At 42.5% G+C, this 22,287-nt stretch overlaps 1 protein-coding gene across 1 annotated transcript in view; it reads right to left on the bottom strand.

Annotated features, from left to right (window-relative positions):
- The window catches only part of LOC149288204 (arf-GAP domain and FG repeat-containing protein 1-like), a 39,762-nt gene extending 24,402 nt beyond the window's left edge, over positions 1-15,360 (bottom strand). The window contains exon 1 of the mRNA XM_089491966.1: positions 15,194-15,360. Coding sequence (XP_089348092.1) covers positions 15,194-15,360 — 167 coding nt within the window. The remainder of the gene's footprint in view (positions 1-15,193) is intronic.
- Between the last annotated feature and the right edge of the window lie 6,927 nt (positions 15,361-22,287).

The following is a 22,287-nucleotide window of genomic DNA, read 5'->3' as shown; positions in this document are numbered from 1 at the left end:
GTATGCCCAATAAAACCATATATTTTTGAAAACTAGACACCACGGGGTATTTTAACTCTTTGCATGCACACATTTTACCACCAGCATTTTTTCAAAGTTTGCAGTAGTATTTTTGTGTGTGTACTTTTCCCCCCACACACCTACTTTATGTATGAATTTACAGCTCCTGGTATATGCCGCTGTCACACGACACCCCAATATGTGTTCAGCAACATCTCCTGAGTACAGGGATACCCCACATGCATGGGTTTGTCATTTTTGGGGGGAACTAAAAGGCCACATTTGGTACGTGTGCATTTTTCTAATTGGAAATTAGATGTGTGGCCATCCTTCCCCCCCGTGTTAATTGGGACCTTGTTGAACCCGGCCAATTCAATTTACCCCATCAAATCATACATTTTTTAAAAGTAGACACCCCATGGGCATTTAATATGCCAGTATTTTAACTCTTTCCATGCGAGAATTGTTTTAAGCTAATATGCTAATTTTAGGACTTGCTGACAAAAATATATTTTATATATATATATATATATATATATATATATATATATATATATATATATATATATATATATTTATTTTTTTTGCCTTTTTTTAAAAAAAAAATGTAACTTTTTTTTCAACTTGAAGGTTCCCCTGATAGTGACATCAGTGGGAAATTTTTACATTTTACTGTTTTTTTACAATTTTTTTCTAATTATTATTAATTTTAATTTTATTTTTAATGTATTTTTACTAATCACACTGTGATTAGAAAGCTGAGCTCCATTGACTTGCATGGTTGAATGCAGTACCTGTATTCAACCTGCAAGTGGAGCCAGAGTTCCCGGGCCGCCGCCATCTTGCTGGTGGCGAAGATCACCGGCAGCTGCGGCTGTGACCGCTCTCCGGAGCGGTCACATTCCATCCCCAGGTAAGTGTTTTGTGTCGCTGGATGCCTCCTGATCGAGGCATTCCAGCGACACCATTTTAAAATGGGCGGGATGTTGAGGCCCCGGGGAGGGGCCAGAGATGGCCCCTTTGTGCCGATCATGGCGTTGCTGAATGCCTCGAGGTCGAGGCATTACAGCAACGCCGTTTCGGAGCAGAAAGCGAAAATAGATCGCTTTCTGCACCCGTTTAAAGACGTGCCGGTCCTGGCACGTCAATTGTCGTTAACGACTTGAATTTCGGCGACGTGCCCGGACCAGCAATTGTCATCAAGGGGTTAAAGGGAGTGCTCCTAATCTCAGATTTACACCGGTAACAAAGACACCTGTCCTCAGAAACAATCTATCAGATTCCAAACTCTCCACCATGGACAAGATTGTAGACCTACTCAAGGCTGGAATGAGCTACAAGACCATCCCCAAACAGCCAAGAAGGTGACAACAGTTGGCGTGATTATTTACAAATAGAAGAAACACAAAATAACTGTCACTCTCTCTCAGTCTGGGGCTCCATGCAAGATCTTATCTCGTGGAGTTTTAATGATCATGAGAACGGTGAGGAATCAGCTCAGAACTACACAGGAGGATCTTGTCAATGATCTCAAGGCAGCTGGGACCATAGTCACCAAGAAAACATTTGGTAACACACTAGGTCGTGAAGGACTGAAATCCTGCAGCGCCCACAAGGTCCCCTTGCTCAAGAAAGCACATATACAGGCCCGTCTGAACATCGCCAATGAACATCTGAATGATTCAGAGGAGAACTGGGTGAAAGTGTTGTTGGCAGATGCGACCAAAAGCAATCTATTTGCCATCAACTTGCCGTGTTTGGAGGAGGAAGAATGCTGCCTATGACCCCAAGAACACCATCCCCACCGTCAAACATGGAGGTGGAAACATTATGCTTTTGGGGGTGTTTTTCTGCTAAGGGGACGATGGATGGAGCCATGTACCATCAAATCTTGGGTAAGAACCTCCTTCCCTCAGCCAGGACATTGAAAATGGGTAGTGGATGGGTATTCCAGCACGACAATGATCCAAAACACACGGCCAAGGCAACAAAGGAGTGGCTCAAGAAGAAGCACATTAAGGTCCTGGAGTGGCCTAGCCAGTCTCCAGACCTTAATCCCATAGAAATTCTGTGGAGGAAGCTGAAGGTTCGAATTTCCTTGAAACCGCAATGACTTGGAGAGGATCTGCAAAGAGGAGTGGGACAAAATCCCTCCTGAGATGTGTGCAAACCTGGTGGCCAACTACAAGAAATGTCTGACCTCTGTGATTGCCAAAAAGGGCTTTGCCACCAAGTACTAAGTCATGTTTTGCAAAGGGGGTCAATTGCAAATCAGTTTATAAATGTATTTGAAATGCGTTATTCTGTATTTTTTTGTTGTTATTCTATCTCTCACTGTTCAAATAAACCTACCATTAAAATTATAGACTGATCACGTCTTTGTCGGTTGGCAAACATACAAAATCAGCAGTGGATCAAATAATTTCTTCCTTCACTGTATATAAATACCAATAATTCTAGACTGTAAGCAGGACAGTTGTACAGTGTGAGGTTCACCGGTGAAAGTAAGCTGGGGAGAGATTATTAAGAGTGCCTTTTTTTTTTTTTTTGTAAATACAGAAATATAGGCTTCTTTACAAAATTTGTCCAGGACTCCCAGGGGGAACAATCAAGCATAGAAATGTAATATCCTGCACAGAAAGAATAGGGGACAATAAGTAGACTGGTAGTGGTGGCTGCTTTCCACTCCACCGCCCAAATGGTCAAATGTATCCAGGCAATGTCCCACACAGGTAAAGAGAAGCCCACCAGCAGTGCATAGGAATAATTATGTATTGTTTTATATAGCGCCATCACATTCCGCAGTGCTGTACAATGAGTAAGGCTTCATGTATATGTTAAAGGCGTGATAATAGTAACGAGGACCTCAGCTTCAGTTTGACCCTTGTTCTTGTTTGAAATTCATGTGCAAATCAGTTACACCGTATTACACCATTACCTGTCCAGCCCGGTTATCACAGGAATAAATGGCTTATGCAGTTCTTTGTGTTACCCCAGAGAACAAAATGCTTTCCACTTTTAATCCATGACCTATTGCTCTAATAACTCAATTTCCCAAGAGTGCCAATTTTAATAGAAAAATCACAAATAACTCTTAACCCCTACAGACATGAGATGAAAATACATTCCTATGCAAAGCGTTCCTCTCCTCCCTCCTTCATAGGGTTCTCTGTCCTGAGATTACAAGACATACAACAGTTTAGCGCTGTGCAATATAAAACAAATAATAATAGGTTATAATTCATGTAGTTTGCTAAAAATGTTCTGATGCACAAAAACGGGGGTTGGGCACTATATATATTTCTGAGTACTTTTGGGCTGGTGGGCAGCAAATGGTTTAATTTCTGGCGACATCTCTGGTGTCCCTTTAAATATTTATTCTTATTTAAATAAAATGTGTAATTATTTATGTTCATCTTTGAATGCTCGGTTTCTCTCTTAAGCTCCCTATGTTCACATAGCGATGAGGAAGCAGGGCTCTGTGATCAGCAGCAGGCGGGGTTCATTAGAAACTCCAGCAGGGTCTGTACAGACCCTACAAGGTCTCCATTATGCTGACAGATCCTTCCTAGATCCGTGCTGACGCTCGAGGAAGGGAACAACGGAACGGAAGCTCAGAATTCAGAACACTCAGCACCATTACACTGAACATATCCGCTTGGAGTAGACGGCCTAATCTGCCAAGTGCCTCTTTGTATTCTTTTGTAGTGCCTGGTCTCAGGACTGAAATTGGTCACGCAGTCATATCAAGGACACGCTTGCCTTCCAGACAGCTTCAAACTTATGCGCGTGCAAAGATATTAATATGAAATATATATTAGACATATTAAAGATATTAATAGGAAAATGGTTTCACACGAAAGGAATCATCAATACATCAGCGTGAAACCTGTGCTTTGGGGATAATTCATTGCCTGTAAACAGCTAACCTATTTATAAAGCGATCTACCAGGCCGGAATTACTGAAGCAAACATCGCACTGCTTTGGGTCAAGCTGCTCTGTATAGGTGTGTGCGGGGGGCATGCAGGCCCAGCAAGAATTACAAAGCAGCTCTTGTTTGCAGTCAATTAAAGCTGTGTTTTTAATACACAGAGCACTTTAAGTTTACCAAACTGTGAGCAAGTAAAACTGTGCTGTTTATACCACACACTAAGCTAGTCACAGCAAGTATATCAGAACGACCCGGGTCATATAGAAACATAGAATCTGACGGCAGATAAGAACTATTCAGCCTATATAGTCTGGCCATTTTTCTTATGAAAGGGTTTTAACCCTATCAGTCTTTGGTCAGGTCCTATAGTGATTAAAGCTTTATGTCTATCCCTGTTTTAGCTGCCACCACTTCTGCTAGGAGACTGTTTCATTAATCTACTACCCTCGGAGTAAAGTAGAACTTCCTTACGTTACAGCCAAGCGCCTCTGACCCTCTAGTTTTAGACCGTGACCACTTGCTTGAACATTGCTCCTCGTTTCAAATAAGCTTTCCTTCTGTACCTTGTTAAATCACTATTTCTATTACTTCCCCCTTCCTCTTTCCTCCAATCAATACATATTAAGATCCTTTAACCTCAGAGTTTCTCCACTAAGAATGTCTACCCTGCTGCAAACCTTTGTATCATCCGAAAAAAGACATATAATACCAATAAAACATTCTATATTATCACTGATACTGACCCCCGAGTTATCCCACTAATAACAAGTTCTTCCTCTGAATATACCCATTAACTACAACCTTCTGCCTCCTATCAGTCAACCATCGGCTTATCCATTCAACTATTCTGGTATCCAAACTGAAATATGGCAAAGCTTGAGCGTAGATGGATCTTACAGTAGCATTAGATGGGTGCTTTCCCATTGTCCTGTATCACACGGTATTCTTTCACTACAAATGGTTAGAATGATTCCAACACACACAGGAAATACGGCGTATTTGCGCACGGTTTACAGAGTGTTTTTTTATTTTGTGATGCCTTCTCATTCACAAGTTTAATATTTAACATATAATCACATTTTGGAAAGTTTTGTTGCAAAACCATTTACAGATTCTCTCAAACATTTTTTCTACTTGCTTTGTGTTTGCAATATGTACAGCTCCCAGTATCTCCTTAGAAGAACGCAGGAGGACCAACGCACTTTAGGAACTACGATAATTCATGGAGTATTCTGGCCACAGCAGTCCAGCACTTTATCCCAGTTGATATAGGTATAATTGCCACTACTTCCTAGACCTAATCATAAACAAAATTGCTGGAAAATAACGAGAGATAGAGAAAGTGCGGTAAAGCCGCACTAGCCAGTGGGATCGTGTAAATAACCCCCCCGCTGCCGACTGCAAATAGTATGATCAGGAACACTGGACTGCAGAGCCCTGCTTACTGATCACAGGAATGGAAGAACAGTAAGAAAGTGTTTCTTGGTATACCCAAAGATCTGCTTTATGTAAAAAAAATGCAACAATAACTCCCATTAATCTCAGGTCAGTGCATCAGTAACAACAGTGCTCTCCTGCTATATCTAAGCAATAACATCAACAATTTTTACTAAGCCAGTGACCAGGTGTGGTGGTAATCATTTACTGTCACCTACAGACAGCTTTCTAGCTTGATGACCTCAACAGCAAAGGAGTGAATGAAATATTTGAAATACTTAAGCGGAATTCCCATATATTCCCGAAGAAAGAGACAGCTTTCTATGAGCGAGCCGAGCTGGAAGGTGCAATGCGAGGAGTGTCACAGGCTGGTCGATCTGTATGCGTGGGTGCGATGCCCAAGTCTCTGCCAAACATGATGAAGACAGAGCTAGCAGGAAAGTATGTGCTGGCGAGAACTGGCAGCAGTAGAACAGACACATGAATCTGCCTGATCCTGATCAGAAGGCTGCAGGGATACAGATGGAGGCAATATCAGAGCAAAAAGAAATGCAGCCTACACCCTAAAAAGTATCCACTGACAGAAGGTTATGACAGATCACCATAGTTATAAGATACATAGATACTATAAGTTGAAATTGGCGGACACATGATGGGAACCACACCGCACTTTAATTAGTATACGTTCACACAAATACGCCTGGGTAAAAACCAGGTTGATGCCATGTTGTGGATTATATATTATACTATTACCTTCTGCAGAATCTCCTATCTGCCTCTGTCCCACCTACACCCAGCGCCCAAGCTTGCAGGAGATGTTCAGGTGAACGCATTCCATGTTCGCTGAAGACACGCATGCTTTACTCACTGCGAGAAGGCGATTGCACAGGAGTTCCAAGGGTCTAACCAGACTCCCCACACGCATGCACTGAAAATAGCCCCCGCTGACCTCAATGGGAGCGTTTTCCTACCGCAAGTATGATGGCTTGGAGTGCCCCTTTAACTCGGGTGCCTTCACATCATTGTGTATGTGTAGTACTAGGATGCTAGTGCTAAAGGCTCTGTAACATCTGTCATTCCAGCATCAAGGGACTTCCAGTTCCAAGATACAAACATGCTTTGAAGAAATGCAATGTCACAATGTTTTGGGTGTAACCTACATTTTACACTGTGTAATCTTGTGGATTTAATTCAAAAACATTTACACCAGACTTTCCGTTAAACGACGCCAGTTACAATAAAACTGAATTCCTAGATTCCAGGCACAGCCTGTCCGCAGGAGAATACAACCCAGACTGTTTCCAGGACAAGCCTGGCCGTTCTGTAGAAAGGCTGTGTGCATGTGGTATAGAGAACGATGTTTCTAACCCCTGGAGACACTTATAAAAAAAATTTAAAAAAAAGAGTTGTGGATTTTACTAAAAAAAATAAATAAAAAAAAAAAGGCACACTTTGTGCAGGAAACAACATGAATTGCTTGAATTCCCAACAGTTCTCTACACCAGGCGTGAGGGTTAGGTGCATTGCTGAATAGTCACTTTTAGAGGAAGACAAGATCATGAGTTACGAAATCCGCTCAACACCAGTTGGTTCACTCGATGGTCAGAAATGGTGAGATATATACACAAAAAAACAAACAAACACTGAAAATATAAAACAATTGCACCAATGGCTTCATCTCCAGCGCAGACGCAGAGTAGTGCTTGGTGTCTTCACTTGCTATGACATATATAACATATCTTCCTAACCAAATACTCCAAGTAGGGTCTCTCCCTTAGAAAGTGTTCCAATATAATTTTTTTTTTTTTAATAAGGACCACACATTTATCTACTAATAAGTCAATGTTTTTGACACCATCCTTTACTGCAACTTTAAATTCTTCTCCATGCAGCTCTGCCAGGAGCCTGCTGAAAAATGCCACCAGCGTTGTAAGAGTGTTATTGCCATACATAGGTAAGTACATTGGACAATAGGGACACATTTTGTACGGGCAGAACTAGTAAATACACAATGAGATTATAGACAATGGGCAAGTATGTTCCATAATAAGAGGTAGCATGAAGAACAGTTTACAGATACAATGAAACAATATCAAAACAAGGAAAGCCTTAGATATATTTATCAAACATAAAATAAAAAGGTCTAGACCCATTAATGGACTCCACTCTATCTTGCCATTCAGAGTGGAAACATCGGGAGATTTGCAGTTACGGAGAATAAGCATAAGTTGGTCAGCTTTCCCCCCCCGCAAAAAGAACAGAAGAGGCATGGTGAAAAACCGTATATATAGCGAGTCAATAAATGAGGCATTACCACCCTGCGTGATAGTTAAAGTGACTCGCTGCCGGAAAGCCTGATTATTGGGGCAGGTGTGCAGAATTTCCATTAAGGTCTTGGATGGCACATGTTGATGGGGCTGCCAAGTGTCTGTAGATAAGCTTCAAGTCTTGTGGGGTCGTACAGTAGATTGTAAGAGTTCCTGAGACCTGGCATGAATCAAACATTTACGTGTAACAAGTGGACATTTTGAAACACTGTTCTGGGAAAGAGACAGCTTAAGGTTTCTGAGCCAAAGCTTTACGTTTCAGTCTGCACATCAGAGATGGAGGAGGGAAGGGGGATATCCCACCATCCTAATATATCTACTCAATATTGAAGACCAAGAGGCTCAAATAATCTCCAATTGTGTTAAAATTGGTTGTAATTTGTAAGTACTGAAACTACATTAGAAAATGAGAAGATTGAGAAGCTTAAGAGTCATTTTCTCCTAAAAAAACTGCAGCAATCTCAACAAAGGTGGTTCCTCAGGAAGGCATCGGAGATGCAGGCCATCGGGGAAAGCAAGTTTATGATTTGTTGTAGCTGAAAGCTGGATTTGAGATCGGTTCTCCTCACAAGCTTATCAAAATAGACAATCGAGCAAATGTAGTATGGCCCTGGTAATTGATGGTCAATACCTGCACATCAGTGCCAGTAAGACAGCCAAAGACAAGGCATTATGCGCATGTACAATTTAAACCCACTACCATGAAGTTAACGCAAACCCACTAAGAATTCGGGAGTGTAACTGATAATTCTGCAGTACCACTGGGGTCCCTTTAAATATTGTAGTATTTTATTTTTTTATGTTTTTTTTCTTCCTGCTTGCTGTGCTGCATAGCCCTTTACAAATCAATAAATCTTAATTCCCATGCCTTCTCATCACACAGCAATCAGGAAGCACAGGGGTTAGAGACCCTGGCAGGACCTTCATTTAATGACCGACCCTTCCCATACTGTCACCGCTGACATGGCAGGAAGAGAATTCCCAAACATCTTTTTGGGAATTCAAACACCATCAGCATAATGAGAACACATGACTGTGTGACCTCGGAGCCAGAGTTCTCCTTGGCAATGACAAATAGCACAGCATGTAATAGTAAGCTGTAATAATGTGTCTTTCGGTGGATAAATACATAGACAATGATGCAAAGAATAGGTTTACAATATTACGAGAAACATATTGGAAACTGCTAACCCAAAGAACCGGTTTTTCAAAATACTTTGCCGATTGCTAACACAAATATAGCCCATGAAATATCACAAGCAAGTAGTGCGGTTAAAGTGCACCTGCCATCGGAGCATCGCATAATGTCACCTTTCAAGGCTGTTACTTCAACGCTGGCACACCCTGAAACATTTGGACTTTTTAGAAGTGTGCAACCGAGATAAACACATTCTTTTTTCTGATCAACTTGGGTGTATGATGTAATATTAAGATCATAAATTTCCACTTTGTGTGCAACAATATTATTATTATTAACTACTTACCCAAAAAGGGTACTCTATGCCAGCGATGTAATAGTAAAACATGTACTATTATGTGTTGGACATGATGTGGCCGATATTTGTTTGTTAATGCCAAGCAAACTGGCTATTTTCAAAGACAAGGCAAGTAAATGAATTTATCAGTTTGACTTTTTTTCCCAGAAGGATTATGGTTTCACCTCCCTCACTTAACTGGGAATAATGAAGGCTAAACACTGGCAACTTTCTCCAGCAAGAAGGGCTGAGGTAGCCCTGTATAATGTATTACTAATTTACGAGAATGAAGACATTTCCTTGATTTAACTATACGTTATAAAGGGCCAACCAGGCTCTTTCAGTAGAAGTTGTCCAATGGGGTTGGCCTTCCTCTGCCTGTCTGTAAGGGGTTAACAGCCGAAGCTCATAGGCCCAGTTATTCTGCATACTGGCTGTCATTCTTTTTTTGTAAGGCTATGTCTGCAAAATCAACTACTTGTGAGTCGAGTCTACCCCACCGCACCGAACACTAAATCAGTGTGGCCTACTATTGTTACAGCACTAGCCTTCACACAAAACAAACGCGTAGCTTGATTGCATCCCAAGCACAATTGGCACACACAATGCATTGAGGAGGAAACCAAGGATTACGGCCGCTCAATGCCCAATTAGCACTTGGGGTTTTTAGATCGGTCGGGATGGGGAGGATGCACAGAGAATGGGCAAGGAACAGGTCCATGGGAACGAGCACATGAAGAACGTGGAAGAAAGAAAGAATTCTTACCTGGGAATTCCTTTTCCTTGTCCATTTCCAAGGTGGCACATGAGAAGAAGGCTCCGCCTACCAGGTAGGGCAGGAAACACTATAAAAAAAGGAGACCTCCCCCTTCTTCCCCAGTGTGGTTAAAAAGAAAGACTCAGACAAATAAAAACCAAAGTAAATTTAATGGGTGGGAGAAAAAGTGTGCCACCTTGGAAATGGACAAGGAAAAGGAATTCCCAGGTAAGAATTCTTTCTTTCCCTTGCCATTCCAGGTGGCACATGAGAAGAATTAGCAAGATAGGGAGGGAAGGATTCCAGTCTGTAGGACACAACGACCAAATTGAGACTCATCTGAGAGATGAAGATTCAGCCTGTAGTGCCTTACGAACGTATGAATCGACCTCCAGGTCGCTGCCTTACAAATGAGAGACGGAGACACCCCGGAGAGTTCAGCCCAGGAAGTCGAGACGGATCTGGTCGAGTGTGCCTTCAGGCCGGAGGGAGGTACTCTTCCCGCAGAGACGTAACACAAGGTGATAGCGTCTTTAAGCCAGCGGCTCACGGAAGCCCTGGATACTGATCTGCCCTTGCGGGTTCCCGCAAAGGACAGAAAGAGAGAATCGGATTTCCTCCAGGCAGACGTACGTGAGAGATAAGACAGGATACATCTCCGCAGGTCTAGCGAGTGGAGTTCCAGTTCTTTGGGATTCTTGGGATCCGGACAGAGAGTAGGCAGAACGATCTCCTGATCCGAATGGAAGGGAGAGACTACTTTAGGGAGAAACTCCGGAGGCAAACGAAGGATAATGCAGTCCGGCAGAATCCTGAGAAAAGGTTCTACCCTGGAGAGAGCCTGGAGCTCGCTCACCCTCCTAGCAGAAGTGAGGGCTACTAGGAGGACAACCTTGTAGGTGAGCAGCTTGAGAGAGGTATCCTCTAGAGGCTCGAAGGGAGACGTGGTGAGTTGGTGCAACACAAGGTTAAGGTCCCAAGGCGGGACCGACGGACGGAGCCTAGGGCGAAGTCTACACATACCCTTAGAAAATCTGGAGATCCAAGGATCTTACCCATTCTGGCGGTTTTATAGCGGCATTTAGGCGCCCAGGCCCGGAAAACGTCACATCCGGGAATTCCCCGTCAATTGACCTCTCGTGACCCCGGACGCAGTGCCGGAAGTAAAGCAGATAGGAGAAATAATGAAAAACGGGTGCCGTGAAACCGGCACAGCCGGCTATAGAGTCCCGCTCGCAGCGCCTCCGGAGCGCTCTCCTGCCGTGACTCACGCTGAGGATTCCTCCTCCCCGGGACGGAGAGAACCGGAGCCCGGGGATGCACCTCCCAGTGAGCCCCCTGGGCTGTGGGCAGCATATAACGAGGACTGAGCCTCGAGTAACCGCGAGGACGCGGAGTTACAGCCTCCGAGGCTGCCGCATCACCCTGGATCCCCCGGGATCACTATCGGGGATCGGAGAGAAAGGACGCCCCCCCGGGGCTCCAGGAAAACAAAAAAGAAGAGAAAAAGGTAAGCTAAAGCCTAACTGCTACCTGAGTAGGGCAGGAAACAACACTGGGGAAGAAGGGGGAGGTCTCCTTTTTTTATAGTGTTTCCTGCCCTACCTGGTAGGCGGAGCCTTCTTCTCATGTGCCACCTGGAATGGCAAGGGAAAAAAGCCACAGCGGGTTGGGTATGAATACACAGTGTAGGAGGTCATCAGCTTCTGCAGTCTAGGACCAACTACTTCATGACTAATTAACTATTAGCAGTTCCTGCTCGTTAACTCTTTCAATGCAGGGAATGAGGCAATGTCCTCTGGAACACAGCCGGCCTAATGGAATTCTGACCAAACATCCACAGATATATTAAACAATTAGTGTATTTATTGCAATTCTCACAAATGACAGCACACTGACACTTCAAAGGTCTACTGCAGATCTCAAGTGGATGTGTCTCCCACACTGCTCATTATTATCATTAAACATTTTCTTAAAGACCAGTAGCCAGGCCATGCAAATCCAACAGAAGTACTCAGTCTCAGAAGAAAATATAATGGCATGGGAGACAAAAGCTTACCTATAAACTATTCCCACGTCTCAACGTCACCATTGTCACCCCCCATTTATATGGCTTCCGCTGAAGGGGCAGCATAATAATCGTTTAGACCATGTGACAATGTAATATATAACAACTTTTACTCTATTTCATTTTATACATTTTATTTCCAATGTACTTTTTCTTCTGTAAACATCACGTTGCATTATTAGTTATTGACCGAGAAATACGCGATGTGAAAAGGTAAAAGGGTCACCAACAATTTTCTATTAACTTCATAGACGAAATGACTCGTCGTAGATTACAATGTTGCAAAAATGAACAATGCCTTTCGTAACATGAACCACTGCTGAAACAAGATGAGAAAGGAACACAGGCAACACTGCACGATCATAAAAGAATTCTGTATTGGGCCCCGGAAGATGAGTTCTGTACTGCGGTCATGATAATGCAGGGGCCAAGCAGCCAACGTGCATTAAAGCAAATATGACTGCTGGAGTACCCCTTTAAAACAAGTACAGATATCCTAGAACTTAAATAATAAACCAGGGCAAAATAATGAACTTTCCTCATAGAAGACACACGGTCCATACTCGATACATCTGAGCGAAATGTCACTTACATTCAAGCCTATGTGATATTTAACCCTTTCTTTACTGAAGGTATATGGTTCCCTTAAACGTGGAGAACTTTTTCAGAATTTGTTACCATGTGTTTATTAAACCACGATTCCCTTTTTTTTTGATGGTGGACCCCCATAATAGATTTTTTATTCTCATATGGATAGTCCAAATTGTGCACCACATCAAATAATGTAAAAAAATAACCCCCCCAATATATACCCCACCAAATAATACTAAATACTTTATAAAATACCCAAAGCCCACTTAGTAAAAGGTACCATATGGACGTGGTAGGGCACCCATGCTGGCTTCACGCACAGCCCACATAGATGACAGTGCAAACCATATGGCAGGGTAGACACATATAAGGCAGGGTTCTATGCTATAAATATACCATACAAACAGTTGTGGGAAATAACACACACTTTCACTTGCCACATGTTTTGCACCACAGGTGCACCTACTTCTGTGGACTACAACTCCCATCACCGTCTTCATTAATATGGCTGAAGAGACATAAGTTAATATGCCTTGTATGTATATAAAGATGTATCAAAATTGTTTTTTTTCTTAATTTTTTTTTATTATTTATTAAAGGGGAGGCAGGGCACTTGGTGCGGCACAATGTCTGATCCCCTGCATGATAGTAGGAATCAGACATTTTTTCCTACAAGTCTAGATCACTATTTAGACAAAACATTAATTGCATACCCTAGTATGTTAGGGAAATAAACCTAACTCACTATAAAAGCGCTACTAAATCTTCTGGCACGCTACAAATAACAAGGAATTATAATAACGACAAACCCTACATGACTAGTTTGCGTATTTGTTTCAGCGAAGATATGAATCCCAGCCAACCGGTGACTACATAGCAGCATTGTGAAAAAGAACAACATTCATGCTTACTATGAGCAGACTGATGGGCAAGATACCGGCAGAACCGGTGCTCGTTTCTAAAGAGGTTACACTGACAAAGCAGCTGACCGGTTACAAAGAATACCCACATTATGAAGCCTAGAGTTCTACAAAGAAGTCCTGCATCCCCTTATAAGTTGGCGAGCGTTTGCTGAAAAGCTGACATTTACCAAAAAAGAGATCACTAAAGTAATGGCTGTCGGGGCCAGCAAGTCTGCAAAGACCCAGGCGCTCTATACCCCCTACTGCAAGAGTATACTAACACGCCACCACGATCGGACAAGAACCCAAATCTGCTCCATCAGGAAAGGCGAATACCTGCCGACACCGCCAGAAATGGTTAATGATCTACCCAGCAGTGTGCTCCAGACATGTTTGACAATTGGTAGGATAACATCAGAGAAGTAATGAACCCTTTTTATTTCCTCATAACCAGTGACAGACCCCTGTTTATTTCAGATCACTCCAGTGCCTTCACGGAATGTAAACATGTTACTACGCCACGGCCATTGTTATAAAGTCCCCTAGAGGTCCCTTGAGGACTGCTTTCAGAAACAGCTATTTGTCATGGCTTACATCACTAATGCTGAAATCACCATAGTGCATGCGTAGGATCCTGAATCGCCTGACGCCCAGATGTCATTATATACATATATGCTGCGATATTAAAGAAATGCTGTGTCAGATGCACCAATGTCAAGGCCACGCGTGCTGTCGAAGCCAACGGAAGACGAAGGCTTGCTTACATTTATTTATAAACCAACGTATGCAGACCGAGACAAGCTGATACATTGGTTAAGGAGGGACCGGCACATAAGCTGACAATCTAGAGGCTTTACTGAAATTAACCTCCACGGGTTCTGTCAGAGCGGATAACTACTGCATTGTATCTGGGACACAAGCCCCAGGGACACCGAGATCCCAGAGACTGCTTGTCACTGCTCAGATGGCCACATGTTGCAGAGCTGTCACACCATGTGGCGCGTGTGACAGTGACTGCGCCATACAGCGTGCGGCAGTGACTGCGCCATACAGCGTGCGGCAGTGTGTTACACTGGCTGCACCACACAGTGTGTGACAGTAGTGACTGTACCGCACAGTGTGTGACAGTAGTGACTGCACCATGCAACATGTGACAGTGTGTTAGTGACTGCACCATACAGCGTGACAGTAGTGACTGCACCATACAGCGTGACAGTGTGTGACAGTGACTGCACCATACAGCGTGTGTGACAGTGACTGCACCATACAGCGTGTGTGACAGTGACTGCACCATACAGCGTGTGTGACAGTGACTGCACCATACAGCGTGTGTGACAGTGACTGCACCATACAGCGTGTGTGACAGTGACTGCACCATACAGCGTGTGTGACAGTGACTGCACCATACAGAATGTGACAATGTGTGACGGTGACTGCACCATACAGTGTGTGACAGTACCAGGACACCTTGACAGCCACCTACCCTCCACCGCCCCTCAGACACCCGCCCATCACACTGGTTTCAGGGTCACACACAGGGACCTGTGCATCATATGGACATTACTAAGCACAGTACATGAGAGGGTAACCTGACAGCCACCATTAAACACTCCCTGCCGCCCCTTAACCCCTGACTGTGCGTCCGCTGAATACATCGAGTGTCACCCGCAGCCTAACCACAGAGACCGGCGGCTGAATACTCACAGGATCCCGGAGCAGGACGTGCAAACGAAGGCCCCCGCCGTCATATTGGCGTAGGTCGGGCCGCGCTGATCACAGTCGAAGCACTTGCGGTTGTGAGGGAGACTGGTCATCTCGCGGAGAAGCTTCAGGTGCTTCTCCTCCTGCTTCCGCTTGGCGCTGGCCGCCATGCTGGGATACAGGGATGGGGGTTAGGGGACGCACACCGGGATATACCGGGCAGCACCGAGAAGGCACAGCTAATGGCCAGTGACGTGTACAGGGGGTGGGGAATGGTAGTGACGGGAATCCGAGGCGGGGCGTGTAGACTGCTATAGAGTGGGGTGACAGGGCCGGATATGGGGCAGGCTCAGTCAGGAAGTAAGACTGACGACGGCACATTAAAGGGGTGGCTCGCTCCGCGCGTGGCTTTGCTGGGAAGAATGAAAAAGGTTCGACGTAGAACTAACATCATGGGCGGTGACCGTGCGCTTGGAGCCGGAAGTACAGCTACCGGCTTCCGGATTCCTGTAGTGGTTGCCTGGCAACTGAGTGTGAAAGCATACTGTCAGGGCGGAAGGTAGAACGCTGCGTGTGCGAGCTGTGAAACTGCGTGGCGGTATCTGTCAGTATCGTCTCCGAAAGTAATTCGGTATTTTGCTTTAAATGTTTCAATATGCATTTATTTGGAGCAGGGCTGCCTTCAAGAAATCTGGGCCTCAGAATACAGTTCGGATGTATGTTGCTGGGCCACATCTCAGCGTCGCAACCTCATATTCTGTGAAACCACTACTATTTCCCGGTCTCCTTTCCTCCCAGTGTCCATACCCCTCTATTACCCTCTCATTCAGCGTCCTTACTCCCCTCCCCCCATATCTCTGCCCTTCTGTGTCTGGTTGGGGTTTGAAGCTTCTTTGACACAGCCTCATTGCCCCTCTGTCTTCCTTTCCCCAAAGTGTCTATACACATTTGCCTACCCCCCAAAACAATGTCAGTGCCCTTCTGTCTTCCCAGTCACTATACCCGTCTGCCTCCATCCCCATATCGGTGTACATACATCCCTGCTGTCCCTTCCCGAGTATCTCTAATCCTGTTCCCCATATCCCCTCTGCTTCCCTCTGCCCAGTGTCCTTTTACCTAAGTCCTTTTCTCCCCAGCGTTCGTACTCCTCAGTCCCCAGTCAGTAAAACCCATTAGCATTACCCCCTTCCTAGCCCCCTGTACCTGACTGTGTGTTTTTAAACCCCACATACAAAGTGTCAGTCAGAGCTGTAACAGACAGCACCACTACATAGGAGTTTACCAAGTGATTTACTCTGCGGATACTCATCCCGTACCTAATTTGTCATCTCTCATTGACTGGCATTCCACTTTTTGCATCTAACTTTGCTTGTCACCTGCATCATTGCTGGATGTCCTCCTTATTTAATTATTCAGCTGTTTTGCATTTACCGCTCCTTGTCAAGTGCCAGTTTCCTAAGTGCCACTAAATAGGAATTTTAGCAAGGGAGTGCAACAAGGAGGTTACAAGGAAAGACAAAGAGGCACTTGGAAGCACCTCCTCAATCTATGCTGATCCTTCATCAACCTCTGCCATACTAGTTTAGTGCATTTGTTCTACTCCCTTTACTCTTTACTTCCAGTTCACTCCCATCACCATCATTCCCCAAGCGCCACAATCCTCGTATTATTATTCTCAGTTTCCTATATTATCAATAAAACATTGCTCCCTCTTCAGCCAACATTACTTACATTACATTACTTTCTTCTCCTGTTCTGTCTACTTTTCACCTTCACCGACTCTCTCTCACCCCCCCCCCCTGGCCTCAGGAATATCTCCGCTCCTACAAGTCCCATTCTCTCAAACTCACTTCTACTTTTAGCAGCTGGGATTCCTCCCTAAATCTTGGGCCGCTCTTATTGTTTCCTTACATTTCCTCTGCTACTCAACAATCTTATCCACATAGCCTGCCACTCCTCCTGGCCTTTGCTGTTTAGATGCACATTCTGTATCTGGTATAGTAAGGCTGGTTCATCCCTAAGTGTTTACCTCTTGTGTAATGAACTCTTACTCCTTCTAGATTATAAATTCCTTTAAACACTGCCCTCATTACCTCTTGTTTCTGTTATTCAAATTGTTACATTATACACTACTTGTTATGTCCTGTTTACCCATTGTGCAACGCTACGGAATATGATGGTGCTATATTAAACAATAAATAATAATGATGTTTGTGGCCAGGGTTGCTTCTTTATAGAAAATGAATGCTGTATCCATTTTAAGATACAGTATATCTTTTATTACCGTATTTACTCGATTATAAGACGCTCCCTCCAAAAAATATGAATATTCATTTAGGAAAAAAGAAAAGCCTGAATATAAGACAACCCTATAAGAATTTTTTTTTACTAGTAAATATTAATTCACATGTAAACTATTTTTTCATATTTAATGCAAACTATGAGAAATTCATTTTTTAGTTTTTATCTCCTTTTAATTGCCAACCTGCCCCCGGTTATGCACATCTTCTCCCCTAGATATGCCTTATACCTCCTTATATGCCACTCTGCCCCCCAGAAATGCCTTATACCCCCTATATGCCACTCTGCCTCCGATATTCCTTTTAACCCCCTATATGCCACTCTGCCCCCAGATATTCCTTTTAACCCCCTATATGCCACTCTGCCCCAGATATTCCTTTTAACCCCCATATGCCATTCTGCCTCCAGAAAGCCATTTAGTCAAATGCCCCTGCCTACCCCTGGGCATGTGTGGGGCCCACTGCAGTAGAAGGCCTCTTGAAGCAATGAACAGATCATTTTAATGTTATTTAGAATTCTGGGCAACTGAACTTACGACCTAATAGATCATAACCTTGTAGGAGCAATGCCCTGTTTTCCTTATGTACCAAACATTCTCAACTTTGTGCTGGTGTCATAAACTCTTGGACAGTAAGAACATTTTTTTATCTATATATTTACTTGCAGTTCTGTTAGCACCTTATTTCTGCTGCGCGCTCGCTCTGTTTAGGTCACAGAGTTCCCGTAAGTCAGTAACACGTTAAAGTAAAATTACAGTAGGGTGTTACATCGGTGAAACCTGCCAGCAACTTAATAAAAGGATGAATCTGCACAGATACTCCATCAAACATCATGATGAAGAAAACTTTTGTACTCCAGCCCACTTTACCCAAACCGGTCACTCCATATATGACCTTAAAATCAAAACACTGAGAGGTAATTTCAAAAACACCCCAGAAAGAAAGACATTCGAAGCCAAAATGATATATTTTTATGATTGTAAAAACAGAGGACTTAATGTGGATTTGAGCTTCTTAGCACATTATCAAAACTTCCTATAACCTGTGCCTTTTTTAATTTATTTTTTCTCCTACATGCTTACCCCTGCCCCCCCCCGCCTTATCTGTGCAGTAAATGCCACTATTTACTATTCATGACCCTCTTAGTTTTTTGTCTGCAAATTCTCTACCTTGTTGTTTTAACCCTGTATCAGAACATGTGTTCTTCACTTGCTTGGTCAGAAATGCTTTTGATAAAGGGAGGACTCCCGAAAGCTCGTCTATTATTTTAAATACTGTTAGTCCAATAAAAAAGGTATTACGAGATTCTGCAACATTCTGGGGGGTTTTTTGCATTCTTAAAGTAAAATTACAAATACAAGAATAAGAACTACTGCAGATACATGAAAAAAAAACATAGATAAAGTCATATTATCCCTTGACAAAAATACAGTCTTTAGCCAAAGGTGCTAAGAAATGAAAAACACAAAGCAAAGGATGTAAAGTTCCATATTATATATATATATATATATATATATATACGATGTCAAAAAATAGAGTATTGCAGAGTATGCGGTGATACCTTTTTTATTGGACTAACAATAAGCTTGTCTTTTTAATATTATGTTAGTCCAATAAAAAAGGTATCACCGCATACTCTGCAATACTCACTATTTTTTGACATCGCGTCTACTGGACTAATACAGCTTCACCCTTTTACATTATATATATATATATATATATATATATATATATATATATATATATATATAAACATCCAAGGTCTCTTTCTAGTATGGAGATTTTGCTTCCCCTGTAATTCCGCCTGGTACCGTCTTATTACCGGCTGCAGGTTGTGTTGTATACGTGAGTATTAGGAGAGCTGATTTGAAGTCGTGCAAAGTGTTGTATAAAGTGTTGTATAAAGGGTGTGAATATCTTGCGTCACTTCAGGCTTGATATCATTGCTTCTCAGAGGTATTCTGGTTTATCTCAGCAATGTTAACTTTCAATGTAAACCTCTTTTCAATAACTGTTTTAATGTATGATTTTGTTAATAGTGCAGTGACATATTCTGGCCTAGGCCTAAAGCAACAGGTCCAAGACTGCCTGCCACCCCATGTGTCGTTTGTTGCCAACAAGCGATGCATGAAGCTTACAACTACACTATTTACACTATGAAGGGCCTTGCTAAGTTGGCCCAGCCTCAATGACACAATTTTAAGACAGAGCACTGGCATATGACATCATATACCAGCTCTCAGCAGCGATGACAGTGACTGCAGAGGAGGCCTTGCACACAGCATGATGTAAACACACCACTGTGTGTATGTAGCTGTCTCATTTAAGTGCCAGGTTCAGTCGTACATTCTGATACTTTACAAACACTGGCAGCTGTTATCTGGAACCCTGTACGAAGGGTACAGTATATACTGCATGTACCAGACATATTAAATTTTATTTATTTATAAAGCGCCGGCAGATTCCGCAGCACTGTTAGTCAATTTAGAAACACATACAATAACAAACTAGTGCAAAGGAGAAGAGGGCCCTGCTCTTGCGATCTTATAATCTAGCCGGTGGTTGAGGGGAAAGTGGGACAATAGGAGAGGACTGCATGGATGAGTTGATCTGGTATATCAGATTCATCCAAACTCCAGTACAACTTCTGATGTTTCCAGACAATGTTTCATCTGAATTAATGTTACAATGTGATTACAATAATTTGTAATACTTGGTCTAATTTGAAAAACATTTTCAACAAAAAGGCATTTAAAGAAATAGTGTATGTTTTTTTCTGTAACTGAGAAAGAGGAAGTATTTTGACATTGGTTTCTGCTAATGTTGCAACTCCCATGTTTATTCATTTGTACTGTTCTTTCATTTTCTTGTTAAATACAATATAATAGCACATGGGAGTTGGTGTTTATTTTGCCGTTGTGTAGTGTTTGGTTTTCTGCACTTTATTATGTATGATTACTATTATATGTCAGTATTGTTGTACAAACAGTTGTGTGAAAAAAGAAAGCCCACCCTTTAAATTCTTTGGTTTTACATAAAAATCTGGTAAGTACAACAACACACGACATATTACAATGTGTCATTTTTTATAGAAAGAAAGATTATTTAAAAGTGGAAAACATTCAAGAAATTGCAGATGCTCAGTTAAATCTCAGATTCTATGGTCTAAGCATGTTAAATGTTAAAGTTCATGACAGTACAATTAGAAAAACACTGAACAAGTATGGTTTGTTTGGAAGGGTTACTAGGAGAAAGCCTATGGCAACACGGCTTAAGTTTGCAAAGTTGCATTTGAGCAAACAACAAGACTTCTGGAGCAATGTTCTTTGGACAGACAGACGAGACATGTTTGGCCATCACGCATAGCACTACGTTTGGTGAAAAACAAACACAGCATATCAGAACTCACCTCGTACCAACTGTCATGCACAGTGGTGGAGGGGCTTGTTTTGCAGCCACTGGGCCACAAAGTCCTCTGTATACCAAAGTATGCTAGAGTCAAATGTGAGGCCATCTGTCCAACAGCTAAAGTCTCTTCCTCAGAGAAATATAGAAATCAATGTTTGCATAACCCATTTTCTGTGAATCTTATTGGTACCAGTGTAACCCCTTTGCAACATGGCACATATTCTTGCGTCCTCCAGTGCCTTTCCGTTGAGGAAGTAGGACGTAATAGTATGTCCTGCTGTTTGATCCCCTTCAGCACCGTGCACCTCCGATAACCATCAGGTGCCCAGCAGACCAGCTTCATTCCAGTTGGAGTACTTATTCCCATGTTATCATTTTTTTTTTAAATCACATGCACAGAAACATTATTTTTTTAATGATCACAGTGATAATATTAGTAGTATCTGTGCTACGTTTTTTTTTTTCACCCCCTAATGGTTAATGTCTAGCCCGGTATATAGTGATGGGAGTTCTGCTGTACCACTGTTTGTGTACCACTTGCAATATAATGATAGGAGTCATGCTGTATCACCATCTGTGCATGGCTCACTACATGATGATAGGAGTCATGCTGTACTATCGTTTGTGTCTGGAATAATGTACAATGATAGGAGTTGTACTGTACCCCGCTTAGTGTCCGAATCACTATACAACAAGAGTCATGCTATGCCATCACCTGTGTCTGGATCATTATATAATTATGGAAGTTGTGATGTACTACTGTCAGGGACTGCCTGTACAGAGGAGGCTAAAGCTCAGTCATGTAAAATTAAGTGGCTCTGCCCCTTTTGTAGGCCCACCGGTTTGTGGCTCCGCCTTTTGTAACTCCGCCCTCACCAACCCACAATTATGGCTGGTATTTTTTTTAATTTTTTTTGAGGAAGAAATATCAACCCTAAATATAACCTCTCAAAAACATGACCTGTCTATGTATGTGGGGAAATGTTGTATAAAAATTAAGATTTTGTTCTGTATTTGCACATATTCTGTTCATAATCAACTGCAATGCTGTGATACATTTTTATATTAAGTTACAACATATAAACATGAGAATAGGCTCAAGAACACTTTATTGTGTTAAACATGATTTAATAATTTTATTTCCAGTTCTAGATGTGACGAGCCTTAACCAGTCAGCAAAGCCTTACGATGTTTTTTCTTTGGGCGGTGGGGCATCCCATGGCTACATGTAACTCCTCTGTCCCTGTTTGATTAAAATTTGGCACTTTTTGACACTGTTTAATTTTAACAAAAGGCCTGCACTATTTACTGTTCTATATTCAAATGAGAATCCATTAATTGTGAGTACATTAAATAGTTTACCTATTATCAAAAAGATGAATAGTTATA

This window comes from Sceloporus occidentalis, unplaced genomic scaffold (assembly GCF_023333645.1).
Source record: "Sceloporus occidentalis isolate IW3139 unplaced genomic scaffold, rSceOcc1.0.p SCAF_53, whole genome shotgun sequence".
NCBI classification, from domain to species: Eukaryota; Metazoa; Chordata; class Lepidosauria; order Squamata; family Phrynosomatidae; genus Sceloporus; species Sceloporus occidentalis.
Note: the sequence above shows the minus strand (reverse complement) of the source record. Positions and strands in the feature narration are given on the sequence as shown.